Genomic DNA, 12,539 nt, shown 5'->3' on the forward strand with positions numbered 1-12,539 from the left:
AATTTCTGACAGCCATATGTCACTGTGCTGGCAAATATTTGTGTCAGAGAGAATTTATAGAAGCATTACATGCTTTACAAAAACGTTTTCTGGGAACATTACTGTAGAAATAACTATGGGCAAGACAGAGCAAAAGATACACAAGAAAATTTAAGAGAATAAATCATATCTTCCTGCTAATTAACTTTTAAAGCATGTTTCAGACTGATTAATTTATATTTACAAATGCTTTCCCAGTAACCCCTTTGCACTCTAGCCAAGTTCTGTGCTTTGGAGCAGTAATGGAATCCTGAGTCCCCACACTGTACCCAGCTGAGCTGCTGTATGGTTTTCCAGCCTTGCAACCTCTTCCAGAGGCAGAGTTCATGACTCCGCCAACTCCACTTCATGTACCAGCAGCCACGCTGTGCCTCCTACCATACAGTTGTGACCATCCTGACGATCACTCAAGCTGGTGCAGAGCCCCCTTCTATTAAAATAAAGAGCTTCCATGTCCCTTATTGGGCCTGTCACTTCATGTACAGTACATACACTGTATGTCTCAAAAACTACATCTTTGGGGAAGAGCAAAGTGCTTTGAATATATTTTGTAGTAAAGAGGCAAGAAGAGAGAGGAGAGAGTTTCTGTTTCCCTACCCTTCTGTGTCTTCATGCAACTGAGCACTGTAACTTTTAGAGACAGATTTTACATGTCACATGCAAATATTTTAAACCTCTTCCCCCGCGTCTCCCCACCATACACACCTACGTACTGGAGGGATAGATGGAGACATTCCCTTTTCTTTGAAAATCAGCGGTGGTATTCTTTCGGTATCTATTCATTATGTCTATTGCATTCTTTAAGTCAGATTATTTATATTAAATACCCAAATTTGGTTTTAGTGACTCATTATTTATATTTCAGTAGTGCCCAAAATGTTCTCAGCACTGTACAAGCATATGAGAAGACACAATCCTTGTCCTAAAGCTCTTTCCAAGAGAAAGCAAATCCTGCACCATTCTTCTTCAGTGACATATAGTGTTGCAACAATATCCTGAAGTACAGCAGTGTGTGTGAGCAGCTTAGAAAACAAAAAATATTATTTACTGCAACATACAACCTAGTGTATATTAAAGAAAAACAACATAGGGAGGGCAGTCAGGGAGCAAAATGTTCATTTCCATAAACAAAATGATCAGCTATGAGGGTCTTTCATTAAATGTTTTAAATGGAGCTGGAAGCATCAAGTGGTGTATTTACTGATCAAGGCATAGTATTCCCTAAGGGTTTGATCCTACATGGTGCTAAGCACTCTGGCCCTTATCCAACAAAGCGCTAAACATATGCTTAACAGTAAGCACTGGAATGGTACCACTGATGTTAGTGGGTCTAATTCACATGCTCCGAGTTAAACGCTTGCATACGTGCTTTGCTATATCAGGATAGAGTCCTCAATACCTTGAAGGATCGACTCCTAACATATTCTATTACTGTGTTGGGTAAGCCTCACTAAAACTTTAGTCCATAGTTTCTTCATAGATCTAAATACATCTTGGCTTACTTACCAATAAAACTAATCTTGGTGCTGATCAAGAAGTTCACTTCTAACTCTCACTGTTTTTTTCAGAAATATGTTACTTGATTAATAATTCAGCATTTTAAAATTTTTAATGTTCCTCAGTATATAATGAATACAACTTCATTACATTCAGTTTCCTTTCAGGTGATTTCCGGCATTACGATGCTCGTTACAATAATTCCGGTAGCACTAATTTGCAACCTATTAAAGCTAACATATCCCATGTTACTCTTGATGGTGGCAACCTTCTGACCACTTTTAAATCATCTAGAATGAATGGATTTTTCTCTTCTTCATCAAATGGTAAGAGACCTTATTTGTTAGATATCACTGTAGTAAAAATGACAGAGAAAATGCTGTTAAAAGCACCAAAAGACATTCTGGGACAAATTTTTAAAACCTTACCAAATTGTGTACACAAAAAATGGTCAAGCACACCTATAATTGCACACGCAGAACCTACATTTTCACATCAAGTAACTAAGTACAAAATGGCATATAATATCTGGGTATGCAAGTTCCTGATTTGCACCTGCAAATTCCATATGCAGACGTATTTTTCCCTGCAGGTGTAGGTTAGAGGCTGAGTTTTGAAAATGTATTAAAACACTGAAGAAAACTGAATTAAGTTTGCAGTATAGTATCTAGTTTAGGCTTATGCGTCTGAAGAAAATTGCTGCAGTTTTTTTTGTTTGTTTTAAATACATTAAAATGAGTACAAATACTCATAAATTAGCAAGGCAAAAACAAATATAGCTAAGAAGCTCTAATATGTACAGCAGTGGTAGTGAAATCTCATGGGATGAAACTTAGTCAAGTAAATTCAATTCTGTGAACTAGTGAGCATCCCCTACAATGTGCTGAGTTCTCGTAATTACTGTTAAATCCAATGGGAGCTGAGACCATGCAGCCCTTAGTAGGAAGCACTGATTACCCTGGATAGTTAGGCCCTAAGGTTGTTTCCTAAATATTGCCTATCTTATAAAATGGAATTATTGTTTGGCATGTCATTAGACATTGCTGTATCACAAAGGTAACTCAGAAGTTAGCTAACTATTATATTTTCATCAACCTTAGGCATTTATAGAGGATCAGCCACTATACAGTAGAACAGGGTTTCTCAAACAGAGGTTGCCGCTTGTGTAGGGAAAGCCCCTCGCGGGCCAGGCCGGTGTATTTACCTGCCCCATCCGCAGGTCTGGCCAACGCGGCTCCCACTGGCCGCAGATCGCTGCTCCGGGCCAATGGGAGCGGATTGGCCAGGAGCAGTGATCCACGGCTGCGTATGGAAAAGGTAAACACACTGGCCTGGCCCGCCATGGGCTTTCCCTACACAAGCAGCAACCCCTGTTTGAGGAACCCTGCAGTAGAATCTCAGAGTTACGAACACCAGAGTTACAAACTGACCAGTCAACCACACACCTCATTTGGAACCAGAAGTACACAATCAGGCAGCAGCAGAGACAAAAACAAATATAGTACAGTACAGTGTTAGACTTAAAATAAAAAGGGGCGGGAGACAGCATTTTTCTTCTGCATAGTAGTGTCAAAGCTGTATTAAGTCAATATTCAGTTGTAAACTTTTGAAAGAACAACCATAATGTTTTGTTTAGAGTTACGAACATTTCAGAGTTACAAACAACCTCCATTTCCGAGGTCTTCATAACTCTGAAGTTCTACTGTAATATCAAAGTGCCAGTAATCTTTGCACCTCTCTATTTAGGATGGTTTTACGTACTGGATGCTTTTTTGTGTTTCTCATTTTAGGTGCTGTTCCTGTTACAAGACGAAAACAAATTTCTGACAACAGCGAAAATAAACGTAGAGCTCTTTTAGAACAGAGAAGACAAATTGTAGCCTCTGCAGGAAGGAAACCCACTCATTATGCACAGGTAGATATCAATTTCTGGGATGTTGAACTGAAAATGTCAGTCAAAGGTTGTCACAGAATAATAGTTTCCCACTGCTGTATACTTGTTGGAGGAATAATGGAAAATAAATATTGAAGTAAAGTCAAGATGTTAATTTTAAAACAGGAAATGCTGATTCTATGACTAGTTACTTTAGCAAATGATTGATGCAGATACATTGATTTTGTTTGATGGATAGTGATACAATAATGTGAGAATTACTCAATGTCCTTCTATTGACCTGCTGCATTCTGATTGTCTTAAAGAACATATTTAGTGTTCTTCAGCCAGTAGACAACTAGCCATACAACTCCCTAGCTGAATATAAATATATATATAGCAATCTAACTGGCTGATGCACACTCCAGGGGCGGCTCCAGGCCCCAGCATGCCAAGCGCGTGCTTGGGGCGGCATGCCATGGGGGGTGCTCTGCCGGTCGCCAGGAGGGCGGCAGGCAGGGCTCCTGTGAACCTCCCGCAGGCATGCCTGCGGAGGGTCCGCTGGTCCTGCGGCTTCAGTGGGAGCCGCCCCGGCACACTCTCAGATTGCTTAAATAAGAGGTACAGACAAATATGTGAAAATATATGCGTAACAACTCATGCGGTACCCCAATTAACAAAGTAAAAATGCAATTACATTTCCCTCATTCCTCCCAGCACTGTGCTCATCCTCGTGATTCTTCTGCCTTTTTCTTCCAGGACCACAGCTGAAGCCTCTCCCTCCTTTGTCTCTTTTTCTTGCCTGGGAAAGCATGTAATATGAATACATTGAATATAAATGTACCAATTCAAAAGTTTGTGTGCCTTTGGGGTGGGTTTTTTTTCTTTTTCTGTTTTTACTTCTTATTCCCTTCTTTTTCTCCTTTCATCTCCCACTTTAATTTTTCCCTTTTATTTTCACACAATTTTCTCTTTTCCCCTTTTTTCTACTGTTTTCTCTATGTCTCCCTCAATCTCTGTTTCTCTCTCTACTTTCCTCAAATCTCTTTGCCTCCTCACAACTTTTCCCTCTTTCTCAACCCATGTCTCCTGCTATCCATGATTATGGTAGTCCAGTTCCCAAGCCTGGAACTTTTCTTAGGGACATGTGGCCTTTCTCCTTTGCTGCCCTCTCATGCTAGTTTGAACCTAACAAGAGAGTGGCTTGGACAGAGAAATGGAGTGCTGATATGTGATGCTGCCAAGAAGAGCCTGTATGGCATTCATGTGTATTTGGAGCACTGAACTGGTGTGCAGCTAATATCTTTGTTGTAGAGCACTATTGAATAATCTGCACTTATTTTGTACATTGGTTTTTCCATGGGCATAGGGGAGCTCTCCCTGCAAAACAAATGCAGAATGTACAACAGAAATCTACATTGACAGTCAGAGAGGAGAATTTTACCTTAACCTTGAATTTTAGTTGAGAATGGAAATTGCATGCACTAGTTACACATAATAGAACTTCATGTCATAAGATTTATGAGAACTTTGAGAAGGCCAAACCAAAGCCCCAATCCTGCACATGTTTAACTTTACTCATGTGAATAAAGTTAAAGTGTGGGAAGTGCTTGCAGGATTGAGGCCTAAAATCGATTGAGGCCAAACTTACTTAATTCTTTCCAAGATTTATATTATCATGAGTATTATAAAACACCAGCAAACATACAAGGTATTAAAATTAGTTACTTGCTGATTATATGTATTGTTAATTTAAGAGAACCTTTTGTTCACAAAGGAAAATCACTTGGCTGGATCAACTCAGAAGTTTCCTATGGCTTACGTGTCTATCAGATTACATCACCAGTGAAAAATAACAAGCACTTTCAGGAAACTAAAAAGGAAAGTCACAAGTCCAAAAAATCTTCCACTGAAAATGAATGAGAAAGTCCAACATTCCTGCAAACATAAAAATAGTTTCTCTGCACATTCTCAATAGTTTTTAACTACACCTCTACCTTGATATAACGCGGTCCTCAGGAGCCAAAAAATCTTACCGCATTATAGATGAAACCGCATTATATCTAACTTGATGTGATCCGCCGGAGCGCGCAGCCCCGCACACACCCCCGGAGCGCTGCTTTAACGCGTTATATCGGAATTCGTGTTATATTGGGTGGCGTTATAACGGGGTAGAGGTGTATTGTCACAGTGAAATACTTTATCTTCCTTTACAACAGATGTATTATTTTCTTTGGGGGTTTTACTGCTATAAACCAGTCACCAGAAATACATAGACCAAATGTTACCAAATATCTTTATAGAAGGCATACAGCTGTTATGAGATTCATTAATCATCATTGTTTATTCCAAATATAAATGTTTCCTTTGCATAAAAACATTTTGTTTTCATCATTTTGCATATATAAAGTATACATAGCAGAATTAAATATTGCTGTGGCTGTAAAAACTTGTAGTGGTAGTGACATCTTACTGGAATGTGATTTAGTTTAGGGTCATCTGATATGCTGTTATTGGCACCAGGCTACTTGTCATTGACTTCAGAGCTAAATGCATTAGACAGATAGGCATATAAAAATGCTCAGAGTTTTGATTAGAACTTTTAATTAAAATTTCTAATAGTCACTGGGCTCCTTGTTTTTTAATATTTGTAAAAGAAATGAATAAATAAAAGTGTTAATAAATCAAAATCAGTCAGAGGATTTTACAAAATGCACATTTGGGAGAGATTAATAGATTCTAAGACCAGAAGACCAGTTGGGACTGTTGTGATTATCTAGTTTGACCTCCTGCAAAACACAGGTTCTGGAGCTTCACTGAAATAATTCCTGTATACACTGTCAATTAGAAAAAACATCTAATCTTGATTTTAAAATTGCCAATGATGACAATAAAGAGACTATAAAAATACCAAACTATGTGAGTACAATCCAGTAAAAGTGTAAAACAAAAGTCAACCAGAATGCCTCTAGGGTCTCTTGCTACTATGGATCCTCTCCACACTTCTCCAGTGCAGGCTGTTGCTTAGCAACCACAATATAGACCGGGGTAGGCAACCTATAGCACAGGTGCTGAAGGCGGCATGCGAGCTGATTTTCAGTGGCACTCACTGCCCGGGTCGTGGCCACCAGTCTGGGAGGCTCTGCATTTTAATTTAATTTTAAATGAAGCTTCTTAAACATTTTTAAAACCTTATTTACTTTACATACAACAATAGTTTAGTTATATATTACAGACTTATAGAAGGAGCTTCTAAAAACATTAAAATGTATTACTGGCATGCGAAACCTTAAATCAGAGTGAATAAATGAAGATTCGGCACACCACTGCTGAAAGGTTGCCGACCCCTGATATAGACAAAGGTATATAGACATTTTTGTGTGCTTTAAAAAAGCTTTATTAATTGCTCATATTTTTCAAAATAGCTTTTGAACTTGAAAACACACAGCCTGTAAACTTCAGTAACATAAATATCTTAACTAAAACATTAAAAATCTCCAGAAATGTTAACCTTATTTTAAATAATATTCTGATAAAATGATCAATTTTTACAGAATACAGTACATACTGTCCAGCGAAGTCCATTTCAATGTGCATTTGAGCCAGTGCAAACTGTGAGTGGCATCCCTAATTCTGATGAAGGTACAGTAGTTCATTTCAGTTCCATTCTTTGTTATAGATAAAATAGTTGCACTGTGCATCAGCTGTTGCCTTGTAGCATCAATGATTCTGAATCAGAAAGTATGGTCTGTTGGCTGGAAATAAAGATCTTTCCACTAAAAGTTAATACAGCACAGCACAATATCACTTATATCTGATTGGTGGATTTAGAAGAGCATCATGAAAAAAATAAAGTCTCTATTCCTCTAGTGTTGTATTTTTTTAGGTGTATAACAGCTACGTGTACAGGCACAGTATGTCACTATTAGCTGGCTGTAAAGCTGGCAAGACTGGCTCCTCCACCAACTATCTTCCTCTGCCCCATATTAGGAGCACAGGCAACCTTAATTCTAGCATTTCTTAACTTTTGAATGCATGACTTTGCGACATTAATATTGTTTTAATGTGGATTTTTGTGTGCAGTATATCCATGAAAAAGTTCAGACTGTGACCAGCTCTGTAAAATCTTTAGTTTCAGAAAGCACTGCCCAGTTTTTGCTGGCAGAAAATCTAGCAGGTACATCAGTTACAGAAGGTGAAATCCTGGCTGCTTTGGAAACAGTGCAACCACCTGGACAAACCATGGTGCTTAACAAGGCCCAGCGGCGAGGCATGAGTGCACTGTCACTAGAAGAACAGAAGATTCTTCAGTCACTTGATCGTCTCAATCAAAGATTGCAGAGTAAGTACAATATATAGCAGGGATCCCACTGGTCACGGTTCGCCGCTCCAGGCCAGTGGGGGCTGCGGGAAGCCGAGAGATGTGCTGGCCACTGCTTCCCGCCACCCCCATTGGCCTGGAGCGGCAAACAGTGGCCAGTGGGAGCCGCGATCAGCTGAACTTGCGGACGCGGCAGGTAGACAAACCAGCCTGGCCCACCAGGGTGCTTACCCTGGTGAGCCATGTGCCAAAGGTTGCCAATCCTTGATATATAGTATTAACATAGTAATAACTTACATTTTAAATAATGGTTTGAGTGACATATATAAACATAAACTATGTGGCTATAAAGACCTATAGGTGCATATGCTCTGTCCTGTTGCATTTGTTATTTAGTAAACATACCAAACAGTAGTACAAAACTCTTACTCAGGCAAAACTCATTTAAAACAATGGCAGTTTTGCCTGAGTGAAAACTAAGTAAGATATTTGGACTTGTCCCCCCGTTAAACTTGTGTATGCTGACTGGTCCCACATGATATGGTAGCCTGAATATCAATACAACTTCTGAAAAGGAATTCAGGTTTCCCATTTCCCATAGGAGTGGCAAAAGCAGAGGAGAGTAACCTTGCAACCACTGGGAATCTGCTTAGCTGTAGCACAGAGTCACTGATCCCAGAAAAACAGCAGTTCAAACTTCTCTGTTTTAAGAGGCAGTTTTAGTATGATGTCCTCAGGATTAGGCAGAAGGAGATATTAAATGAGAAACACAGAAAAGTAGAAAAGAAAATACTCTATGAACTGTAAAGGAAAAAGAAAGACACACACACACATAGAGGCAAATAGGAAAGAGACAGGAGACAGGGAAACTAAAGAAGATAGCAAAGCAACAGACAGAAGATAATTAAAATGGAGAAAAAGTCAAGTAAACTAGAAAGTAAAAAGGAAAAGTCCAACAAGGAATATTAAGGGAACAATGAAAGAAATGTAAAAGTAATGACTGGAAACCATACAATTACAAAAACTAAAGTAAAACATTGCTAGTGTGCAGTTAACTACTGCACATTGTATTCCAAATTTATCAGACATCGTGGGCTCAATTCCCCTTTTTTATCTAAGCTCCATTAGGTGTAACAAGGGGGTGGCCATCAGATCTGGCTCCCTAATTGTGGTAGGTAAAGTAGCTGACAGGTCCCGGCACCATCCACATTATGCCCTTTCCCTCCCCTGATGAACCCCTACAACAGAGGCAGGGGAGGGTGGCTGGTGCAGAAGTCAACTCTGCCAGCTTTACCTCAGCAAGGAGTTCATCTCCACAAGACGAATTATCTCAAGACAATTTAGCCAGAATCCAGCCACTTTGTAGTATGAGTACAATCCATCACCACCTGACATTTCCAAGTGGTCTTATCTCCAAGTTATGTAATTCTATATAGAATGTGTTGCAGTAATCCATTCTGGAGGTGGCAAAGACATGGATCACTATGTCAAAGTCCATATCTGAAAGAAAAGGTGACAACTTTCTGGCCAGGTTTAGCTGGCAAAGAAAGCATTCTTGACAGAGATGCCAGATCTTCGCCATCTCCGCTCCCTTTATTGTTTTGTTTTACAGAAAATCTAAATCTGGGAGTCAAACTACAAGACAGTATGCCTTCAACATGGCCATGTAAATGGATAACCCATTCTGAGTGGTGTTTTTTTTTTTTTTTTTGATATCCCATCTCTGAGGAACTGGCCTTCTTTTTTTCAGATTTGGATTTCTTTTTAGATGTTAATGTTTAATTTACAATTCCAAATTTTAAAAATGCAAATAAAGTAGATGTTTCAACCTCCCTCAGGCCAAAGAAAAATAGTTAACTTGTTAAATTGTAGTAAAATTGTTGTATTTTCCACAGTCTTTAAGAAGGCTGGTACTGACTTGTTGACTGTTGTTCATATTTTTGTTCTAGCATGTGTTTTATATAATTGTTGCATCATAGTTTTGTACTATTTTTTTAGATGTCCAAGAAACCATTGCCAAAAACCTATCCGTGTCAAGTGTTTTACAGATAATCTCTCCTTTGGTAAGCATTTAGATTTACTGTTTTCTGACTTAGACAGTATTGACATTGGTTTGTTTTAGGATTAACTGAGTTGCTAGAATTTCAGAGTGCCATTTGCGTGGGATAGTGTTCATAACAGGGCTGTCTGAATACAGTCAAGGAGGTGGTCAGAGCCAGAGGTGGCATTGGGACTGCACTCGGGAGTCACACCAAAGATCAAAGCCGGAGTCAGACGCCATGCTCTTTTGTTAGTACACTTGTTTTACTTTTACTATAAACCAATTCAGTGCTGTGTTTGAAGGGTTGTATTTACCACAGTTAAATTAATAAAGTGTGATTGACTCTTTAACAGACCAGAAAACATAATATCTTCTGTGAATGTACAGTGTAGGGACTGCACATTGCCCAGAAACATCTCTGAGGAGCTTGGGGGCTAGAGTTCGCTGATTGCTATGTACTAGGCAAGGTTTGGGCTGGAAGAGCCTTGAGGAGTTTGCCGGGAGGAAGACAGACTGGTTTAGCAGGCAGCTGACACACTGTCTAATAGCCAGCAAAAATCGCTCTTGCTGAGGCAGAGGGATAATACAGTAGCTCACAGCTCTGGGTATCCCCAGCAGTATGTTACACATATAAACGCATTATTCTTCAATTTGTTATAGAACATTCAGCAATCTGCATCCTCCTCTTCTGTGGACCCTCCATTAGCCATGCGAAGGTATCGGAGTATGTCAGCTGATACTCTGTCACGACTACAGAGAAGATACTGACATGGACTAACAAAGGCTGCTTCACTGGATTTTATTTTAATACCGCCTCGTGTTCTTTATGTAATGTATACTTGTATTCAAAACACTACACACTATAAAATCAACCACAGTGTAAAGATGTAAACAGTAACACAAGTAATGAATGTCAGTTAACTAGTTTACATTTAAGACATTTTATTATGCACTTTACTGTAAAATATTGTATTTTGAAAGAGTGGAAATACCTCACATTTTAATGAGTCTATTGCTGGTTGTAAATGTACTGTATATTTAATTAAAATGACATGGAAAAGAGATTATTTTGCTACTCAGGTTAAGATTATGTATAAACTAATCTCCTATCTTCATGGTTTTCCAGATTTGCTAATAAATTCTATTACATTTGTAAAAGGTATGTTGTAGAAAATGATCTGATTATCAATAATCCATGGAGCAGCCAGGTAAATGTTGCATCTCTTATCTTTCATCTGATGGCCCCACTCCAAACTACTACAGACTTGTCTATGCTTCTCGGTCAACAAGTCTGTTTGATGTCAGCTTCATGCTTCTCTTGGTTTCTCTTCTAGCTCCTCTTACTGAAAATGCTGGAACCGTCCTAGCTTCTGAATTTCCTTGACTGTATTAGACTTACCTTTGTTGTGTGCAGTGCTGATGCAGCTATTTTGAACCCAGGATATTAGAGAGACAAGGTGGGTGAGGGATATCTTTTATTGGACCAACTTCTGTTGGTGAAGGACACAAGCTTTTGAGTTTACACAGAGTTTACATAGGTGGTTCACAATTACATGGATATGGTATGTGCCACAAAGTAAAGAGGAAAAATAGCAGTTTCACAAAATAAAGACAGTTTTCTACTATGGCTCCCAGTGTTCTACAGTTTATGTGCATTTCTAGGGAAAATTATTCCAGGCCTAGCTCGTTCTAAGAATAGTAGCTTTAAACTGATCAAAATATTATAGGTAGCAAACTAACTATAGCTTGAGGTTTATCCATTGAAGATTTGAAAGTGAAAACTATAGTTTTAACTGCTTATAATTAAGTCATGGTTTCTGTTATTACAGTTCCAAAAGCCCCTCTAAAATCTGAAGAGCATGTACTGTAGAGTTTGTCCAGCTTACGTCTTTGCAACCTTTCCTTATTTACCATAGTGCACTATAACTGAGTCAATATGTCCCAACTAGAGCTGATTAAAACTCAGAATTTCCCTTACATGGGAAATTTCAACATTCCTAAATTTTTCATTCCATGAAAACAAATATTTTGTGAATTTCCCACAAAAATGACAATCCAAAAAAAGTGATTTAAAAATTTTGAAATTATTTCGAAGTAAAATATTCACTTTGATTTTTTTTTCACTTTTATATTTATTATTTTTACATTATTGCCTGACATGTTAATAGTAGTAGTGCATAACATGACACGTCACCATTGTCAGGTCACGTCAGAATATGACAAGATGTCATTGACATAATAACTGAGAATATTCCTTTTTATTTTGAATTCATTAAGGGCACCTGCTACTAAGTATTCTGGTATTTGTTTGTGTTCTAATGAAACTGTTTGATCCTTTGAAGAAGAAAAGAAGATAAGCACTCATTACAACACAACTAGGATCTAGAAAATAAGATGTCAGATATCATTTGTACTAAGTAGCAGCTACTGTGAATGATTTTAAAAGTAAAATATAAAATAAATTTTTTTTAAATTGCAACTTTTCTGTCATATGTCATGACTACAGTAGTTTTTAGAACAAAATGACTTGTTCATGTTATGACCTAACATATGTCCCCTTGTGCTGCTACTAAGTCATTAAATAATGTAAAAATAAAAATATAAACATGCAAAAAAAGTTTTGAAATGAAATTTTAAAATGTTTCTGGACATTTGTTTTGATTTTTTTTTTTGTCAAAGTAACATTTTGCAGTGGAAAACTTTTTCAACTAAAATGTCTGACCAGCTCTGTCCACTTAACAGGTTGCTCTCTTGTTCTCTCTCCTGTA

General features: G+C 38.2%; 1 protein-coding gene across 5 annotated transcripts in view; it reads left to right on the forward strand.

Annotated features, from left to right (window-relative positions):
- The window catches only part of CEP126 (centrosomal protein 126), a 66,587-nt gene extending 55,642 nt beyond the window's left edge, over window positions 1-10,945 (forward strand). For 2 of the 5 annotated variants that reach the window (XM_039542288.1, XM_039542363.1), the window contains exons 7-12: window positions 1,704-1,862; window positions 3,327-3,451; window positions 6,964-7,051; window positions 7,542-7,751; window positions 9,729-9,793; window positions 10,432-10,943. In XM_039542288.1, the coding sequence (XP_039398222.1) occupies window positions 1,704-1,862; window positions 3,327-3,451; window positions 6,964-7,051; window positions 7,542-7,751; window positions 9,729-9,793; window positions 10,432-10,539 (755 nt within the window). In that variant the 3' untranslated portion in view covers window positions 10,540-10,943. Of the gene's footprint in view, window positions 1-1,692; window positions 1,863-3,326; window positions 3,452-6,963; window positions 7,052-7,541; window positions 7,752-9,728; window positions 9,794-10,431 lie in introns of those variants that run through there. The other 3 variants (XM_039542221.1, XM_039542429.1, XR_005599801.1) reach the window with 3 other exon arrangements.
- The last annotated feature ends 1,594 nt before the right edge of the window (window positions 10,946-12,539 follow it).

The sequence above is a fragment of the Mauremys reevesii genome, linkage group 1 (genome assembly GCF_016161935.1).
Source record: "Mauremys reevesii isolate NIE-2019 linkage group 1, ASM1616193v1, whole genome shotgun sequence".
NCBI classification, from domain to species: Eukaryota; Metazoa; Chordata; order Testudines; family Geoemydidae; genus Mauremys; species Mauremys reevesii.